The sequence below is a fragment of the Ornithodoros turicata genome, unplaced genomic scaffold, assembly GCF_037126465.1.
Source record: "Ornithodoros turicata isolate Travis unplaced genomic scaffold, ASM3712646v1 Chromosome15, whole genome shotgun sequence".
Classification (NCBI taxonomy): domain Eukaryota; kingdom Metazoa; phylum Arthropoda; class Arachnida; order Ixodida; family Argasidae; genus Ornithodoros; species Ornithodoros turicata.
This window is the reverse complement of record NW_026999318.1, coordinates 2,279,813-2,300,844: the sequence shown is the minus strand read 5'-3', so window position 1 is coordinate 2,300,844 and position 21,032 is coordinate 2,279,813. Positions and strand designations below refer to the sequence as shown.

Genomic DNA, 21,032 nt, shown 5'->3' with positions numbered 1-21,032 from the left:
CTGCAGCTGTGGAGGGCGCGTTCATCTTTAAAATTTGTTTAATTAACATCTAAGCACTTTTCGGACGAAAAAATTAGTCAAGTATATTGTCGGCCGATGGCGACCATAGTGGCATCGTTTGCAAAGATGGGTTTCTGTGTGCGAAAGTCCCTTTAAAGGAGCAATGATGATGATTATTCGAGTGTTTATCGGCAGCAACGGTCATAAGGCGTTGAAACATTGGTTAGGTTGTAACTAGTCTAAAATAATTGCATTCTTTAATAACAGCAAGGAATGTATGCATAAAACATCAGTTTCAAACTACAAAATGGCGCATTATGGCCTAAGCTGCCCTTGCGCCATTGAACTCCCAATCATCATCCCCATCATCATCAAAACTACAAAAAGTTTACAATATCGATGTCTCTTAAGAAATTACTCTGCTAAGAGGGATGATAGCCTCATCACCAAGCAATAGTGCAAGGTGCGAAGAGTTTAAAAATATGTATCAAACTCTCTAAAGTGATGCTTAAAGGAGCAATGAGGTGATATTTAACGTGGACTATAACCCTGCCTCATTTATCGAGCCACGGCCACGTTGGAGCAAGCAGCCGCGGACGGCGTCCCTGGAAATATTTCTGTGCTTTCCTTCTTTGTTTGTTTCTTCTCAGCTCACACGCTCCTCATACCCTCTTGACCTGCGCCGTCTACGGTCTACGTCACGTATCACATGCGAGGGGAATACTTTACGTCACGACGTTCCCTCATTCTTCGGTACGCTTTTTTCGAGAGTGGAGGATATTTTAAAGGTGTGCGCGGAACAGAGGCCTCGCGCTTCCGTCGTTCTTTCGCAGGAGCTCATCGTACTCGTTGCGGAAGACTCCATATAGCTTGCTACAGGAACCAATAATCATAACGATAGGTTTCTGTGCAATTGTTACAAAAATGCAATGTCGAAAAATAAAAGTTTGCGTGTCGCCATATTGTAATCATCAGACAAATTACCCGTTTTTGGACTCGTTTGACCTCCCTGGTTCCGGAGATACCGCTTCAACGTATATCTGTGATCCTTTCCAGAGAGCGGGATGTGTGTTCGGAACTGCATGGATGCAACTCGATGCTTCGAAATGTACGTGTGGGACACCCAGAACAGGATTGTGATGAGGTTTCTCCGGCCACTACGATGGAGGAGCACCTACCAGTATTGTTGTTGCTGTTGCCTTTTGCAGGTTAGGACCCACGTTATTTTTTCCACTTCTCAACCCTACGCTCTTAGAAATGGATCTTCTATCGTGTCTTCTACAGACAGCCGAAAAACGGTAATTTTGGGGTTTCTACGTAGAGATCACGCGAAAGCGCGGGAATGACGTCGCATCACGTGGTTTCCCTCGTAGAAGCCACAAAAGTGGCGTCTGTTTTATGCTTCACACAGTTTCTTTATTTCCCGGTCGTTTCCCCCTCCCCGCCTGCTCCTGCTTCCCCTCTCGCCCGGCGCAGGCTTGACAGGCAGGCTCGGAGGGCAGGCTTGCAGTCAACAAAATTTTTTTCAAAGGGGATTGAACACATTATTTCGGCAAAGTTGTGAAATTGTGGCAGTGATACAGTGAATATTGACTAGACTTGCAAACTACGCAAAATATCCTGTTCACAGAGAAATGACTCGGAGAAAATAAAAATGAATAAGAACTACACATAGTCAAAATATCACAGATTACACAAAACGGCGTGGCTCGACGCCGCTGCTGCGAAACTATTTGCAAGCTTGAAACTCGTTACGAAACAAGTTTCGCTGGGATGCAGACCTGTTTGCTGCTCAGGGCCAGTGCTGGATTTAAGGGAGGCAGACGGGGCACTTGCCCCGGGGCCCTCGCCACAAAGGGGCCCCTACCAGAAAAAGTCTTGTCTAAGGGAAATCTGTTTTGCATGCCTGACGCGCAAACCTGAAACGGAAACTTGGTAAAAATCTGTCCTCCGTCCACGCATATCGACCCCGAATAACACATTGGATAGACATAGAATACACAAGGGAGCCCCCACAGCACAGTGCCCCGGGGCCCCCACCACTGTAAATCTGCCACTGCACAGGGCATATGATCACCATATTTCAGCGGCTCTGCATCTCTTTGTGGGGGCTGTTGATATGACAGTTGTCACCCGTTGTGCAGCGTTTCCTCCATGCTTCCCATCCTGGCATCGAATCGGTGATGGTGATGATGATAATTGGAGGTTTTTGGCGCAAAAGCGACTTAGACCATAGAGCGCCAAAAACTATGGTTGTAAACGGCTCAACTTAGAAGTAAAAGCAAAACTGATGGAATTAAGAGAGAGGACCAAATATAGACATAGAGGTGGATTTAAAAAATCGAGTTGAAAGTTACCAAGTTCCTAAGCATTCCTATATCTCTAACGAAACTCAAAATGTTCTCGAAAGGAACAAAAGGCTCATCACCCAGTAGAAGAGTTCGGTGAAGAGATAAAAAGTACTTGTAGCACTCAGTAAAGTGACAATTTCGATGAGGTTCGTGAGCCATTTAATTATTGTTGATGTAGTGGCTTGTTTTGTCACTTTGATTTCTAGCCATCTTGAGCGGTAGTCAACAAGTGCGATGATAAAGTCTCCCGTAGGGAAGGGTCCACAGATGTCAATCGAGCTCTGAAAGCCATCTCAAAAATTTTCCGTTCCGAACGCGTTGTGGAAGCAGGTAACTTAAGTTGATGATTAACACGAAAATTTTCTCTGTGCGCGATGTTTTTCGTAGAAAAAAAAACACTTGAACATCGCCGCGCGTGTTCCCACTCGACTCGCTCCTCCGGGTCAAACGAGGAGGAGAAAGAAAAAAGCGTCATTGGTGACGTAATAAAAGTGGTGCGAAAGCGGCGACCGCGCTTCTATCCGGGTCAGTGCTGACTGGTTTTCTTTTCCTTCTTTCCGTTTTCTTTCACCCTGCTTTTCTTTGTCAAGGGATGAATAAGGGAGGACCTCGATATTCATGGTCGTGAAACCCCTGTTCTCGAAATTCATGTTCTGGAAACAAGGAAAAGGGGAAATGCTGCCTCGTAAGATGTTATGCCGCGATTAAGAACATAACATCACTATTTAACCACTCAAATTCAGGAATTTTCTATATGTGTTCAAGTCGCCTTAGCGAACGAAAGACACATTTAGAAGCCATTTGGCTTAGCAGGGCGGCATGTTGGTTGGTTAGTTGTGTGCTTGCAATATTATGGGTGGGTTAGTCACAGTTTGCCGTTGGCAGTTTTCCGCGCGCAACATGTGCATTTTATAGTCAGCTAAAATTTACGCTAGTCACGTGTTGTTTCAGTGCACGCTGATATGTCGTCGGACGCAAACTTAACCAGCGTTGTCGGTCACTATATGGTGGATAAAACTGATGCACTATATGGTGACAAAACAAATGGCGCCGAGCACGGATGAATTCAAACTTGCGTATCTGCGTCGTCCACATTTGTAGTCTGCATCGGCAAATTCTCGTTTAGCTCGATGGTTGGTAAGTTGACCATAAATTGTGGTGGTCTTATGACACTGCTTGGCTATGTTGGTGTGTAACCCAGGCAATGAATGTTCAACTCCTGATGCCACGATGTGCCGGCGACGGCATATTGCGATAGATTTCACTGGATTGTATCTGGCAACGTATGGGCCAGAACACTCCTCCAGCTGAATAAGGAATTAACTGAATGGCTAACAAAGTTGCTAGTCAAAGTGACAGGCACTAGTGATCATAGCGAATTAGTGATATAGCGTATATTGATATAATGACATAGCGGACGGAATTAGTGGTCATAGCCATGCAGCGATCATTTCGAGGCGTGAAGTGAAGCAGCGCTTAGTGCCGCACTGTGTTTATACGTATTACCACCAACAACACAACAAGAAACAGTCACCACGATAACGAACAGCATACAAAACACAGACACGGACAGAACAGAGTTCAACTGGCACCTGAAGTGTATTTTCATAATCCACCTACTCCGGAAGGTCGCTTTAGGGAAAGCAAGGTCAAGCGGGGAGAGGTTGGCCGATTTTTGGTTGACTTCGCTCGGGGAGTTCAATGAGGAGGCCTCTACAATCTCACGGTCTAACCTTGAACAGTGTCTGTAGACCAGTCTTCGTTTACTGTATCTGATAAACCAAAGAAAAAGCAAAAGAAACGTCTTCCACCGTTGCAGCGGGATTCCGAGTGAAAAATAGCAGACGACGTTCTTCGAAACCAATCAGGGGCTCCACCTTTCTCACGTCAAAATGACGCAAGCGGCTCGACGGCTCGTTCCGGGTATTGCCACCGTTGCGCACGGTCGCGATTTTCAAAATCGAATTCTGGGATATTAATGCACCTGTTGATAGTATTACTTCGCATGGTGCATTTTAATATGCTTATTAACCACTTGGTTAAAAAAATGCTAGTGATTAAAGTGCTTTCCTAGCACCTTTAACCCACGGATGGTGTGGCATCTCGATGGTGCGCAAAGGTTCCGGTTTTGGTTTCTGTTGTGTCAGTTGACAGGGTACGCAGTTCTGCAGTAGCTTCTCTACATCCTGGTTTATCTCTGGCCACCATACTTTGTCTCGGAGTCTTTGCTTCGTCTTGGTCAGCCCCAAGTGGCCTCGATGTGCTAGGTCAAGAGCCTGCTTCTGTAGTGTTTTGGGCATGATGATGTTTCGGCCTCGTAGTAGTAGTCCGCCAGATGTTGTGATTTTATCTTTGATGTTTCTGTAGTTTGGGTCGCAGTCATGCCACTGGTTGTTCTTGCATGCTTCTGTCACCTTCTGCAAGACTTCATCCTTGTTTGTATGTCTCACTAGGTCCTCTTTGGTCATTGAGGATGGTACTGCATTGTCTGAGATGAATCTGACATATTCATCCGCACAGTTGTACTTCTCTGTAGTGCATGCTGTAGGTAGTAGCAGACGGGAAAGTGGATCCGCAATATTTTCAGATCCTGGTCTGTACATTATCTTGAAGTCGTAAGGTTGCAGTCGTAGGGCCCATCTCTCAATCCTTGCTGAGGGACGCGTTGTTGATCGATACAGCACGTCAAGTGGCTTGTGTTCTGTAATTAACTCAAAGGTTGTCCCTAGGAGATAGAGGTGGTATCTCTCACATCCCCAGATCACAGCCAAGGCCTCTCGTTCCGTCTGGGAGTACCGTCTCTCCACATCGGTGAGTATGCGGCTTGCGTAGGACACTGGCTGGAAATTACTGTTAGGTTGCTGCAGTAACACTGCACAAAGACCAACTGGGCTGGCATCCACCACCAGTCTTGTTTTTGCTTCTTTGTTGAAGTACGCCAGAGTTTTGGTTTTTCCCATTGCCTTCTTGATCAGGTTAAATGCTTCCTGGTGTTTGCTGGTCCAGCACCATTGCTTTGACTTCTTGAGAAGGTCATGAAGCAGACTGCTGATGGTAGCCAAATGTGGGATGAACTTGCGGCAGAAGTTGACGAGCCCTAGGAAGTCCTTCAGCTCTGATGTGTTTTCAGGGGCCCTAGCTTGTTGAATGGCTTGTACTTTGTCCTGATCTGGACTGAGTCCATCTGCTGAGAGGACGTGACCAAGGAATTTTATTTTGGTCATCCCAAAGCTACACTTTTTCTTGTTGAGTTTAAGTCCAGCCTCTGAGAGACGGTGCAAAACAGCATCTAAGCGTCTGTTGTGCTCGTCCTCATCTCGTCCATAGACAATGTCGTCCGACAAGTTCCTTGTTCCTTCACAGCCATGGAGTACTTGCTGTATAGTGCATTGGTAGAGTTCAGCTACTGAATTAACACCAAAGAGCAAGCGCTTGTATCGAAACAGTCCCTGGTGAGTGCTAAACGTTGTTATGGAACGTGATGACTCTTCGAGTTCAAGTTGGTGGTATCCCATGGTCAAGTCCATTTTTGAGATGATCTTTGCCTCATTCATTTCTTCGAGGATGTCTTCAATGGTGGGCGTTGGGTGTCTCTGCCTTTCTATGGCAGTGTTGGCTTGTCTCATGTCGACATATAATCTGATGCCCTTGTCTTGTCCTTTGGGGACTGCTACCACTGGTGATACCCATGGTGTGGGACCTTGCACCGGTTCAATTACATCCATCAGAAGCAACTTCTGGATTTCAGCATCTACTTGGATTCGTAGATGGAATGGTATTCTTCGTGTAGGCTGCGCAATTGGCCGTACTGACTCGTTGATGTGTAGTTTCGCTTGGAACTTTACAAGTTTACCAAGTCCTTCAAAGCAATGTCTGTGCTTGTGTAGGATGTTCCGCAGCGTATTACCTTGGAGCAGGTTGCAGGTTGGTTTTTCTGGGTGACATATCTGGAGTATTCCAAGTTCTTCAGCAGTGCGACGACCAAGAAGTGGGGGATGTTCACCTGGGACAATGATGAACACTGCAGTGTGCTCCCTGTGATCCAGCTTGATGGTTCCCGGAAGTTCTCCTTTTACCTTCAGTGGGGTGCGCGAAGCATAGGGAAACATTTGTTTCTTTGTTGGTCTGATACATGCTTCAGATACTGACTTGATCTTCTGCCAGTCTGTCTCGTTGAGAGTATTTATGGTCGCTCCAGAGTCTATGATAAATGGGACTAGGACACCATTGACTTCCAACGTGATTTTCTCAGTTTTTGACTGACTGGAGAGATGGAACGAAATGTCTGTTTCCTCTTGGACATTGACAAGTCTTGCCTGCTCGGTCTTTGAGGTTGCTCCTTCTGTTCTGGTTCTGCACATTTTTGCAAAGTGGTTTTGTTTGCCATATTTGTTGCAGGTAACTCCTTTGGTTCTCCGGCATTCATGAGATTTATGCCCTCTGGCTCCACATCTTTGACAGGTGGGAGCTCTGTTATTCTTTGTTGGCTCTTTCTTTCCATTGTTCTCCAACTCGTTTTTGCCACGACGCGCGTATAGAATATCATCTCCCTTGTCGGCGCTAGTCATGTCTGATGCTTGCTTTTTGCTCGCTTCGTATGCGCGCGCGATCGTCAGGAGGGAATCAAGTGTCAGGTTACTTTCCTGCAGCAGACGCTGACGTAACTTCAAGTCGCATTTTTCAACAGCTTGATCCCTGATCATTTAGTGTTTGAGCGTGCCAAATTCGCACGAACTTGCGAGTTTCCGTAGTCGAGTGACAAAGGAGTCGACTGACTCACCGTTTTCGAAACTGCATTCTCGAAACGCATGGCGTTCGTACGGAATGTTGGTCTTTGGGATGAAGTACGCGTCGAGCTTGGCGATTGCTTGCTCAGTTGTTGTCTCTGTATCCTGGAGAGTTTCGAAAATGTCTTGAACTTCAGGGCCGGCGAGATGAAGCAGTAAATTTCTTTTCTGTCCATCATCGGTGATGGCGGCAGCTTTGTGGTAGTAGTCAAAACGCTTCCTCCACTGTTGCCATCGCTGAGCGACGTTCGTACCTGAGACGACGAACTTCTCGATGCTTGGAAGGTCTATGCTACGTGCCATTGCGAGTTGTCGTTCCGTCCTCGTCGCCAAATGTAGTGTTTTACATGGTTTTGATAGACCTCGCGGACTCCCGCCAGTTACGGGTTCGCCATCTTTTATTTCTCTTCCCCTATGTTGCCAACATGCATTGGCTACAACACTGATATTATGTACTAACATAGCTGAGACATAGCTCTTTCAGGATATGCAATAAAATGTTTGCTTATTTTGGTCCACAGGGCGCGTAATTTTTTTTTTTTCGCCGAGTGGAGTTCAACCCCCCTGTCCCCCCTTTCTTTTTTCTTTTTTTTTTCGGTGAGGGTGCCGTCATGCCGAAGGCCGACTATAGTAATATGCACAGATCACTGTGATGTCCGCAGACAAGCAAAAGTTCGTTGCTTAGGCTTTCCCACCCGGTTAATCCCTTCGAGGTTACGTGCTTGAAGGAAATCGGACGTGGGAACATGGGGATCCGGACATTTCGGTGCAGTACATTTCGGTGCGGACATTTCGGTGCACGGACATTTTGGTGCAAAACGTTGCTGAGGGGTCCTGGAAAAATGGTCCCGGGAATGGCTGTCACAATGTCCACATACCGTAATAAAACAAATGGAAGAGGGCGGTTGGCATCGAAGGTAGTGTTGTCAAGAAATTTGGTTTACATAGAGAAGAAAGTGCGCTATGTATTTTTTGTGCACTGTCTTATGCACTTATGCACTAAGACCTGATCTGCATGTGTTCGTGGTCTGTCGTGACTTTTAAACTTTTGGTCATTTTCTTTTTTAATATTTTGCGCGCCGTGTTCTGGTCGGTGCTGTACATTTTTAATTTCTTTTTTCAAGAGTAGATGAACTGCCTTTTAATTTTGTAGTGATTATTATCTCGAAGGTGTATCTTCAAGGTACGGATATTATGCAAGTTGAATTTCATTTGTTGAGGACGTGCCGGTTACATCTTTGGTGGAAGCATTTGATTAAACGTTATTCCCCTTGTATTTCTACATCATTTTTCCTCGGTGATGGCCGCGTATTTTGAAGTCCTAAACAAGCCTATAATATTACTGCGGTGCCCCTCCAAAAGCCGTTAGACTAGCTAGCCGTAAACTGGTCGTCTTTTCAACAGTAAAAACAGTGATTTCATAGGTAATGCACTTATGCTTCATAGGTATGTCGAAGAGGCGGTTGTGGAAAGTATTCCTAAAGTAAGATGCGATAGTCATAAATTTAATTTTAAAAATCAACAATTTTTGCTCGTTTATTTTTAACATAGTTCATCACAAATCACTCACGGGGTGGCCATAATAAACTGCTTATTTCATGCTTGAAGACTTGTGTTTCGTTTATGGAAACTTGAAGAGCCACGGGAAGGTTCAGAGCTTTTATCCAAACGGGAACACAGGAACTGCTATATGCCCTTCTGAACACCAGGACATGGTAACTTGGTAACTTTTTGGAATACAAGGGGAATAACGTCTAATCAGATACGTCCACCAAAGATGTAACCGGCACGTCCTCAACAAATAGAATTCAAACTGCATAATATCCGTTCCTTGAAGATGCCCTCTTCGAGATAATGCTTACTATGACAAAGCAATTCTTCATCTACCCTTGAAAAAAGAAATAAAAAAATGAACAGCACCGACTAGAGAGTGGGGCGCAAAATATTAAAGAAGAAAATGCCCCAGAAGTTCAAAATCCACGAGAGACCACGAACACATGCAGATCAGGTCCTAAATCTATAATAGTGGACAAAAAATACATACAGCACGTTCTTCTCGATGTAAACCAAATTTCCTGACAACACTACTTTTGATGTCAAGCCGCCCTGTTCCTTTTGTTTTATTAGATATGTCGGCACCGTGACAGCCATTTCCGGGACTATTTTTCCCGGAACCCACATTCCAGTGATCCCCCGCCGCTGTAGCGCTTTGCACCGAAATGTCCCTGCACCGAAATGTCCGTGCACCGAAATGTCCTGTGCTGCCCGTGCTGTGTATCCCATGCAAAACACTTGCGGGCATATTCTTTTAGGAAGCACTGCAAGTAGGAAAAAAGGCCCAAGAAAGAACGCAGCTTATCGGTGTTTTCCGGGCGAGGAAGCTTCTGAAGTGCCCTTACTGGCGACGAGATGTCCAAGAACACTGAGCTTTTGACTGCCGAAGACGCTTTCGTCTCCTCCTTCCGCTTTGCCGAACCGAAGCGCGAGACGTCTATTCTCTTCCATAACTTAAAAACCCGAGACTAGGGGACAGAAAAACGACAAACACAGACAAGGTCTCAAACACAGCTGAAAGTTTACTTAAGAGGCCATACCAGTCGCGGAGCAACTCCGATTCACGATTTTCCCGATTCTAGATGGCGCCACGCTCGCCGTCCTTATCACACCGTTCGCCTCCGACTCCCGAAATAATCCCCATTTTGCACGGTTGACCTCTCAAGTTTAAGGCGGCCGGCGCCCTCTGCGTTATTTCGAGTGGTAAAGTGTCAGACTTTGCCACGAAAGGTCCGCAGTTCGATTCGAGACATTCACGTCTTTTTGCTTGTCTCCTATTGCTACATGACAACTTTATTTTTATTTGTTTGTTCTTATATATTTATGCTACAATTATTGTTTTCACAAGCCGCTACCGCCTGTACTGACTGATTATGGAATGTTAAATTACTCTTCGTATTGTTTTACTAGTGCATACTTACTGTATGCCGAGTTGTCGACGTACAAGTGTGATCGGATAGTACGGATGCCGGTATCTCGGAGGCTCTCAATTGGATCTACCAGCAGCTATAAATTAGGCTATGAACATTGCCTACATACAGCGCTTACAATGCCAGTCTGCAGAATCTAGTGCTCGAAACGGTATTCCCACCCCTTTTGTTTGCACTCGCTTACATAATAATAATAATAGTAATTTTACACAAGAAAGCAAACTACAAATACAATAAAATAGGCCCGTCTGAGCCGAAAGGCTTGTGGCACTCGCCCTGAAGCAGCCAGCGGCATAGAGTTTGACAGTATATGAACATATAAAGGTACTACATCCTATAATAAAGTTCCGTAACGCTTCTTTTAGTTTGTACTTCGATTCTAAAGAAAAACTGTCGAAGGGGAGCTCATTAAAGTTACGGGGTACATAGCATTGCCTGCGACAAAGTCCATATTTTGTGTGTGAGAAATGCAAAACAACGTTAACCCGCCTGCGTCTAGAAGGGCAGCATTCGCTAACCGGGGTCCTATACACTCTAAATCGTTTCACACCTTTAAAGGTGTAAAATAGGTGTATTAACAAAGATCACACCCCTTTCACACCCTACAACTTTGTTTTGGAAGTTCCTGAGGGTGTAACAATGGTGTACTACACCCTCAGGTGAAATATGGTCATAAGTGTGTCGCCTGGGTGTATAAAGGGAGTATGTTTATTTTCGTTCACATGAACAAAAGTAAATATATACAACAACAGGGAAAGGGAAATTACATTACAAAAGTGCATGGCGTGGATTTACAACACGTCTACCATCAGATAATATATGCAGATTTAGAAGACCTGTTGAGATAGTGCTTAAATTTCTTAAAACACGTTGCTCCTCATTGCAAGACAGAACAAATACATGACAGCGCTCATCATACTCAACTGCAGTTAATGTTTGTATGAGAAAAATGGTATCAGAGTTAATAACATATATGCCTGCAATCTCAACGAACACGGGTAAGTCCTCCTCGGAAGGTTCTTTTGCAACAACACAGCCAACAGCAAATGTGTTATCATAATCAACTGCACTTTTCACATAGACTATAGATTCTGCGTGAATATCACGGTCATGAATGTAACTCTGAATTGCTTCTGGGGCATGTTGAAGTAGTATCTCCTTGGAACCATCAGTAGATGTGGCATTTCTGATGAAGGGTTGCGACCACATATACATTTGATAAAATGTATGTCTTCTTGCTAATGAAAGGGTTACGTTCTTAAAATTTCGAGTTTTTCTAGCAACATCTTTAAAATGCTAGTGTTTAAAGGCTATATACAGCTGCCATGCTTCATTGCCATGCACAGCTGCCATGCCATACATGATTGTCGGCTGTGCATGTTTACACACATTTAATCACCTTGATGTGCATACAGATATGAACCTCAATGTGATTATATGCAATATGCTGGTAATTGTGAATACACAGTTACCAGCATATTGCCACGAACCCAGCAGTTTTATTCAGCGTTACACCCTTTATACCCCAATTGCCATGAGGGTGTTAAAATACACCTCAAAAGGTGTGCGCCATGAACATTTTGATTTACACCCTTTAAGGTGTAAAACGATTTAGAGTGTATGAGGGGTCCCAAAAATGTTCTTACAACATGCAATTTACCTTGATAATAACTTGATTATTCATACAAAAATGACATTTTGATATGTATATTTCTGGTAAGTAACCATTATCAAATATCTGAGTTCATTTACAAGGCGTTGGTGCAAAACACTTTTCAAATTTTCCGTCGTAGAACAGACTTCTTCTTACCCGAAAACTTCAGTAACATATTTGAAAGGCTCCTTTCCTCCATGTTCTCCCTTCTTTTTCTTTTACCTTACACCCACTCAGAAAAATGATGTCAGTCGACAACCCCAGTCACAGGGGACCCCTTTTCTTCTGGTGTACCAGGTTGCAAAACCGTACAAAGGAGGTGAAGGGCGATAAAGGCTTCGGGTCGACACACGGAAACTAACCAAAAAAATATGGGAAGGTCGAGCGGCAAGGCCTCGCAGCGGGAATCGCGATATCCCCTACACAGTCTTTTCTTTTTTTTTTTTTTTCTGAACGCCAAGAGGAACGATCCGACAAAAAATAAAAGGACACATTGGAGAAAAATAATAACTATGGTCACCTGACAACATAACAGGTTCTTGTTTGAGTGTGGCAAAAAAGTACAGTTCGGCTTCCTTATTATGTGGGACAGGATAATATATGCATTCCTTTCTTTTTAGAAGAATTTCTGAAGCGTAAATTTTTGCTCCAGATTTCGTTGTGTTGAATGCTGAGGTCTCAGTTAATTCAATCTAAACCTGAAAACGTGAAATTCGGTCGTGGAAAAGCTGAAGAACTGCACACCATGTGAGCCAAATTTATGCGTATTTTAGGAAAATCACTATTCTTGAAGGGCAACACAGATGCAATTACAAAATTGGGGTTTCCAGAGATGAATATGAGCGCTAGTTGCCAAATGAAGGAATGATTACGGAGAAGTCGTTTCATATAATCAAATCTCGCGCGAGATGCCAGATTTTCTTCCCCGGAAAAAATGTCCCCAGGCAGAACCGTCCCCAGGGAAAAATGTCCCCCGGAGAAATCGTCTCGGCAAGAACGAAAGCCGTTTGATCGAACGCGGGACATTTCTTCGATAGTCGTTTGATCGAACACCGTTTGATCGAAACGGCAGCGGTCGTTTGATTGACTTTTTTATTGCTTCGTTTGGAGCAGTTGATACCTTTTGAAAAAGTTGAAACTTCGTGTAAAACCCACAGAACTGTGTATGTGAACTGTTCTAATATTGTATATCAGATACCTCTGGAATGTGGTTTTTGTTATATCGGCCAAAGTAAACGCTGCCTAAATGATCGTTTGCGGGAGCATGCCCTCGAAGTAAAAAAATAACTATTGTTCTTCCGAATTGGTAAAACACCTACAAGTCTGTAGAGGTTGTGCGCCTAGATGGCATGAAACCTTTGTAATGTCCAGTGAAAGTGACCTCAACAAAAGGCTTATGAAGGAAACGCTGTCCATTATCTCTGCTGGGAACTCTGTCAGCAAGTCTTCCCTGACCTTCCCGGTGGTTTTGGGGACGTTCTTATGTTCTCCTCACCCTTCATTCTCACCCACTTGAACCCTTACATGTTTGTGCTGTTAAGTAAACTTTCAGCTGTGTTTGAGATCTTGTCTGTGTTTGTCGTTTTTCTGTCCCCTAGTCTCGGGTTTTAAGTTATGGATCTATACCACCAGCTCGCTTGCTACCTCTCTATCCTCTCGTTGTCTATTATCTTGTAATTTTGTTTTGTTATCCGCTACTTTCTTCTACTTCGTCCTACAACAGGTGCCTCAGTGGGATCATACCAATATCTTGCTTTGATATGCTCCTGTTCAGTCTGCACAATTTCGGTGGGGTCACTGAAGTCAGCGTCGTCAGAGCTTGAAGTCGGAGAATCTTGTTCACTTGAAGGCCCTGCCTCAGCAAACTGCAGTCGAAACGTGTTGTAGCAGTTCACACATATTTCGTCGGTGTCGTGGACATGGACTGCCTCCGAGGTGCTCAAGATGGTCTTCAAAAGCCCTAAACTTATCAACGATACCGGCCTGAAATTCTTGTTCCAGGTTTTTTTTGTTTTCTTTTTGTGTCGTTGAGTGTAGTCCGGGCAGTATAGTCGACTTCTGGTGTGGCTACGGCTGGCCATGGGGAGCGCAGAAGTACACGCTACGCCAACGACAAAACGAAATCCATAGTAACATCGAGGAAAGCAAGGCCCTTGTCTTAAAATGTGGACAGCGGCGGGAACCCCGTAGACGCCTAAAGACCGTGTTTTCTCACGCAGCGCCATGACTTTCTCACCCATTGGAAGGCTAACTCCTTCAAATAATATTTCTAAAAGGAGTTCACCTTGAAGAAATAAGGGACCGGACATGTCCTATCATTCCCAGGAAGACCAGACGACTAGTCATTGGGCGATCTCTCGGCATCGTGGCACATCACCTGAGTGTTTCAAATTCCGTCTTTGTTCATAAGTAGAAGAAACCTGCAAATAACAAGACAAAATTATAAGAGAACAGACGTCTCGCGCGTCGGTTCGGCAAAGCCGGAGTATTTACAAATGCCATGTTTCCACGTCCGATTTCCTTCAAGCACGTAACCTTGAAGGGACTAACCGGGTGGGAAAGCCTAAGCAACCAACTTCTGCTTGTCTGCGGACATCACAGTGATCTGTGCATATTACATACTATAGTCGGCATTCGGCATGACCCTCACCGAAAAAAAAACAATAGCACAAGGGGTGGGGTAGAAGTCAACTCTTTGTACGTGTGTTTGACCCCTGCGAGCGCTGCCCAATAGGGGTGCGAAAAAAAATTGCGCGCACTGTGGGACCAAAATAAGCAAACATTGTATTGCATATCCTGAAAGTGCTATGTCTCAGCTATGTTAGTACAAAATATCGGGAAATTCGAAGATATCCTTTTTGGGTAAAAACTCCCGCGAAAATGAGAACTTTCCCCTACCCTTCCGGTGTTGACGGCATTGTTTCGGGATAATGGCTGAAGATAAAGCAATGTATTTAACGTCAAATGAAAGAGCAAAGAATGATCTCTCTGCTCATGCGGAGAACATCAGTCGGAGATCCAGGACCTCGGCCATGACCTTCTAAACTTGCGGTAAAAGGGCTCTCTGTTGCGTTTTCGGGATTTTTTTCCCCTAGACTTTTCTCTTGACCATAAAAATTTGTTAGCCCACGGTGGAACGTCCACACTGTCAGCAAAAAAAAAAAAAAAAGAAAGAAAAAACTGTGCAATTGGGACATCTCGTTCAAGAGATACAAGGTCACAAAGTTGGAAAAATTTTAACCCGCGAAATAGCGCTGGTCAGAGCCGTTTATAGAGAGAGTTTGGCCATTAGGAGGAGCCTAACATAAAGTGCGTCATGTGGCGTCACGGCTGAATGACCTCCCTGGTGGTTCTCTATTGTTATCCAGTCGTCAACCGGTCGCCAACGCCATATTGATGCTGTTCGTTGTTTACACTCCAAGGGGAGAAGACACGTCCGTACTTCTTGCTTCGAAAGCCTTCCACCCTTGAAGTCTTTCTGTTTGGCAACAAAGCCCCCCTTATCAATGGCGCCTGTGGGTCACAAGCCGGTTAGTCCCGTAGATTACATTCAGCGCGACCACGAAGCTGTCGACCAGCTGGCGGAAAGCATCATTATGGCGCGGACTAGATGGCTGATAAGCGGATTCCGCTTGGATTCAGGCTTTTTGGGCGGCGCAACGATGACTCTGACGTCAAAATAGGCTCCACCCACGAGGCGGCAAAAGATCAGAGAACGAAGGCAACAACCTTTGCATTGCAACATGTTTGCCTTCATAACGAAGGCAAACATGACCATGTGGCAGCAACGGGAAGGCTTTTTTTGGGGTGGGGGTGGGGACGGGGAAGCCACTGGACCCATGTATTGGGAGGAGTGTGAACGCGGAATCCTCTAACTCGAGAACTGCTAAATTTAGAGAGACGCGGTGAATTTTATCACGTGCTCCGTGTCGAGAACAGTGGGTTCTCCAAGTATGAACCCTGTCCGAGGCGACCTTCTTTCCAACAAGGGCCCCGAAGTTTGGAAAAACGACTTTGACTAACGCGTCTCCGCCTACGAGTTCGAAACCACTACAGATCAGTTCCTGTGTGATTTGCGCGATCACAGAGCTATTCCAGGCCCGTTCGGACATGAATTTTGGTCTCGATCCGACAATCCGGGCGGGATTTACAAGACTTTGAAGGTGTCGGAAGCACCGACGGTTGCCTAGAATTTTCAAATATCTGGACAACCGCCAGGATTTCTCACAAGCCGCAAGGTGCACGCGTAGGGGGATGGAAGGGGAATTTGTCACAAGAAACAGCATCCCGATATCGCCGCTGCAGGCCAAGATATTAGACAGGGGAACCCATCACGAAACACCCGATGTCGCTCTGATGGGGTTAAACCATCACTGGATGGCTAAAAGACGCCACCTCAAGTGGCATGTGCAGTGCTCAGTTGGAATCTCTATGCATATCTGATCTATTCTGACCGATGATGTCACTACGGTGCCGTAGGGGACCTGGGCACATTCTTCTTATTTGTCCTTGCTACCAACTTTCCCGAACCGCGCTCTCTGAGATCCTTAGTCAGTTGGAATTTGACCCTTTCTCTCTATGAAAATTGCTTGGCCCCTGGTGAAATCCAGCCCATCAACACTCTGCGATGAGACCTTTTTTGGTCTTTTTAGACACGTCAGGACTTCGACCCTTGTGGTGAAGGGGCACATTTCATCGCCCCTTATGCCAGTGGGCTCGGGTATCCCCTCTAGCGACGAAACTCCCCATTATTAACCTTAGAAATAAAGTTATTGTTGTTTTATTGATACTCTAGGCCAATTCCTTCAATTGGTTTCGCATTCTTTGAACTGGTGTAGTGTGTAGAAAACATGTTGGATGACATTAAATCAAGTGGAAATCAGCGTTTAGCATTAACCCATATCCATTAAGCCAATTCATTGAATTGCTTCTTTATTCCGTGGGTACGGTCTTCGCCACACAGCATAGTGGAACATGATGTCGCGAAGGTATAGCTTCTCTTCAAAAACCCTGATTCTGTCAGTGAGGAACTTGTACCTGACGGCTACATAATGAACGAATTGACTGTCTGGTTTGTCTTTGGATCTCGTAGGAATTGTGGCGACAATTCAACGATGATATGTCTTCTCGTTCCGGCAGGGAAGCACATCTGGAGATGTAGTTTTGTGTGCTCCGTTCTACATGGAGATATTGCAAGAGATATCGAGGTCTTCTCGGCCTTCCCAACTACCTTTATTGGCACTACAGTAAAAGGAAACAGAAGCTAGATACTGTGGTACATCTGCCAAGCTCAGACCATTTCGGAAGTTTCTTTGTAAATTCAGATGAATAATTTTTGTGTGTTGCCACTTCGGTAACACGGATAAAAATTAGTGTCACTGTTTTAGTTTCTTGCTGCACGCTGTTGAACGTTATCATAAGGATGCAAAAATATAATGAGGATCGAAAATATGTTTGTATTCTACTTCTAAATCAACATCCGATCGGGACGCAATTTCGAAGTCGCAGTGATATATCATTAAAATACGTCCTGGCTAGACATCGCTAGGACGTTTCGAATGACGTCTTATTTACATCATCGGGACATTTCTTGCGGATCAGGACTTTGGGATCTTTCCAGGACGTCCATGGGACATCGGTGGTTTACTGGGGCTTGTCTGTGTGTAATCCCTGGCTGGAGGTACACACTAACAACGCTGAGATCTGTGGGAAGGCGTACGGCACAGGACTCACGGTATTCGTGAACGTTGCTGCGAATCTCTCGAAGTGTAACACTGATGCCATACTTAGAGTAGATGGCAACTCCGGCCTTTCGGTTTCCAGGACGTTTCGCTCCAGTGATGTAGGAGAAGCCCTTGATCTGGATGGGCCCATTTGGATTCGTCGCAGTCTCTGAGAGTCGCAAACGCAGTCTGAGTCTAAAGATAACATAACACGCGTGTCGTCTCTCGCCATCTTCGCTGCTTTGCGTTCGAGCTGCTCCTGTGATAATATCCCCTTCCGTCTCATGTCTTTCTCGTGTACGCAGATGGACACCGCCGTTTTTCCTTTGACATTGAGCCTTCTAACGCTTACGCATTAATAACACTGTGACGATGAAAGGTGTTCGTTAGTATAAAGTACGAAAAACGTAGAGATTATTACGAGACTCTCAGGTTTGACAGCACAAACAAAAATGATTAGCTACCGCCTTCCTGGTATTCCAGGAAATCGAAGTGCAAGTGCCGCCGGATCAAACGGTCGGTTTTGTGTTTGAAGAGTGTACCATCTTCCGCACGTCGTACTCCATCTGTGACAGAAGAATGAAGCCACTGATGCGAGTGCAAGGACCATGGTTCACCTGCAGCACGCCATGCGCCACGGACGTGAAGTTTTCCGTGAGTATATCGAAATGTTCAGTAAACGCTGGTGCGGAAAGCCGGTGGGTATCTTAGGAGTATCCAAATAAATATGGCAGTCGTTCTTCGTAGAAGTCAGACAGAGGCAAGAACTGAAAACGCATCTGTTGATCACCATTCAAGTGAGCTAACAATCACGCCACATTGACGCAGGTTACCGGCGACTTGACAAGGGCAACGAACAGGAGACGCAGCCACTCCCTTCACGTCCTCTCGTATATATGTCCAAATGTACACATAGATACAGTCGACCCCCGTTTATCCGGACTCCATTTATCCGGATCCCGCGGTATCCGGACAAAAGGCACAGGAACGGATTTTCCTCCATGTATTTTGTTCTCGTTTATCCGGACTTCAGCTTCCGGACTCGGACAAGAATTCCAGGGAACGAAAGTCGAAAATTCTTGTAATCCAGCTTCAGTTATCCGGACTACGGTGAGTAAGAGGAGACGCTGACCCCGCTTCGTCACCCTTTTCGCTGTGTTGGGGTTGTTCCCGTTACACGTCAGGGACCTACATTCCTCCGTAGGGGAGACAACTGTGGACGATGACCCCCTTTCCTCTTTTTGTGCGTTGGGTCACGTTGACCAGTCCAGTCATTTGGAAATATCTCGAGCAACTGTCCGGTTCTAGAGGGGAAAACTCCAACCCGAGAGCCTGCTGCTTACGGCCCGTTGGCGGATGAAGACATTCCCCTAGCTGAGCTGCGATCCCTGATGCAGAGGCTCACTGCGACTGCCGTACATGATGCTGCGATTTCTGACTATGTTGACGTTGATAAGGATGATGACGCGTGTGCAGCTATGACTGATGACGCTGTGATTGCTGCTGTTGCCTCCGATGATGTGCAGCAAGACGGTCCCGATGACATCAGTGAGAAACAAGGCGCCCACATTGACACTTTGCGTCCGCACTGACATTCTTCGAGCAGCGCAACAGCGTGGCTCAACTCCATGCAATTAGCAAAAGTTTGCAGGAATCGAGTGCCTACACTACTATGTAACTGTCATTGACGAGATTTCTGTGTTTTAATTAACCTTGCTCTGTAGGACGTTTCTATTCGGCCGTTTCATTTATCCGGATGCCCCGGTATCCGGACGATTTCGCCGGGAACGGCACCGTCCGGATAAACGGGGGTCGACTGTACATACAACCAGGCGCCGATCTAGGTAGAAGGTCCGGATGTCAAAACCCCATTCCCGATGTTATTTATCGCATAGTGCTAATTGTTCTAAGGCTCGAACCCCCCCCCCCCCCATACAAAGACACAAACACAACACAAGCCTCATGGAGCCTGGGGGTCAGAACGTCTGTATGAAAAGAAAACTGTAGGAGAGAACGTGAGAGTAAATGCATGCCCCCTTAGTCAAATTGTGGCCCACAGGCAAGTTGTCGGAGCGCGGATACCAGCGTGGTCGAATTGGTAAAGGCGCTCGACCGGTAATCGAGGGATGCGTGGTCCATACCGCGCCGCTGTCTGGCTTTCTCGACGACTGCCATATTTCAACTTTACACAGAGCTCAACTAACCGTGGCTAGTTATGTGCCATGCTTTCCAAGGTTGGACGTTCTCCCGAAGAGAACATTTTTCCTCGCTCACCACACCTCAACGTCCTTGTGAAAAAATTCCTCACCTCACCTCAGCCGTGCATCTAGAAAAAATTCCTCTCACCTCAATATACGTGAGATGAGGGTGCCCACCTCTGCTGTACAGTATCAAAACGATGGTTACTAGCCGTAGACTAGACGGTGTACCACATGAGTCCTGATCAATGGTGATGGAATGTCCTTTTTGGGCACAACCATCGCGCGTCAGCTACTTAGCACTACAGACTAAGCTTGCAGGGCAGCAACTAGCTGAGATCCCCACTACATCGGACTCTCTGGGACCTTACATCGCCATGGACCGGGACTCCTGTGAAGAGTTACCATCTCCTCTACAAGAGTGTAAGAGTTGCAAGGCCAGAACTCCAAAAAGGGTGCCCATAATACAAAACCTGCTTTAGTATCACTTACAAATGGTGGAGCCACGTTTTTTCACGTTGCACTACTCTTACCTCGCCATATGTTTGCAGATTAGGTCGCTGCACGACATAGAGATTGGTGTCATCGCGAAGGAGTGGTCAGGACTTATCAAGGAGGCGTTCACGGACGCGGACACATTCAGCGTCACGTTCCCTGTTGATATGGACGTTGATGTCAAAGCCTGCATCCTTGGATGCGCAATCCTGATCGTACGTACTCGTGCTATGCTGCTGGTAGAGCTCACTTTCATACCAACGGTAGTAGAACACGGACTGCCATTACAGAGAACATGTAGAGTGTCAAAGGATACCTTCGCCGCGTAACACGCTGTAGGTAAGGTTCCGCGTTTTCGGTTTTAATCGAAGGACACCGAAAAACATACGCGGGGTAAATTTTCCCTCATTCGGTTTTAATCGAAACACACGGAATACAGGACATTCCAGGACACGACACAGATAAATTGCTGCACATGTCCAGCAAGTTGTTGATGCAGATCAGAAAACCATACAGAAATACCATGGTTCTGAAAAATGTCCGTTTACTTTTTCGTTCGCCGTAGAACGCCACCGCAGCGAACAACGCCATATTGATTGACCGTCGTGCGGAAATTACATTGTGATTTCTATTCGACGATAACTGTCGGTAAACCGTGTACACGCCAAGAAAGACATCGAAAACAGCCGATTTCGTGAAAATCGAATAGACATAAAAAAACATCCGCCGAATCCGCCCAAAAATAGAAACCGGAAACGCGGAACCCCAGCTGTAGATAATCCCGTAGGATGTCGAGGATGTCGCCTTTCTTCGTGATTTGATTTACCGAGGTGGGGTACC

The 21,032-nt window shown here is 45.6% G+C and overlaps 1 protein-coding gene across 2 annotated transcripts in view; it reads left to right on the top strand.

The window, feature by feature from the left end:
- LOC135372413 (phospholipid scramblase 2-like) overlaps nucleotides 1-21,032 on the top strand; it is a 59,780-nt gene that overhangs the window by 34,818 nt on the left and 3,930 nt on the right. For both annotated transcript variants that reach the window (XM_064606027.1, XM_064606028.1), the window contains exons 4-6: nucleotides 1,057-1,208; nucleotides 17,983-18,153; nucleotides 20,249-20,407. In XM_064606027.1, coding sequence (XP_064462097.1) covers nucleotides 1,057-1,208; nucleotides 17,983-18,153; nucleotides 20,249-20,407 — 482 coding nt within the window. The remainder of the gene's footprint in view (nucleotides 1-1,056; nucleotides 1,209-17,982; nucleotides 18,154-20,248; nucleotides 20,408-21,032) is intronic.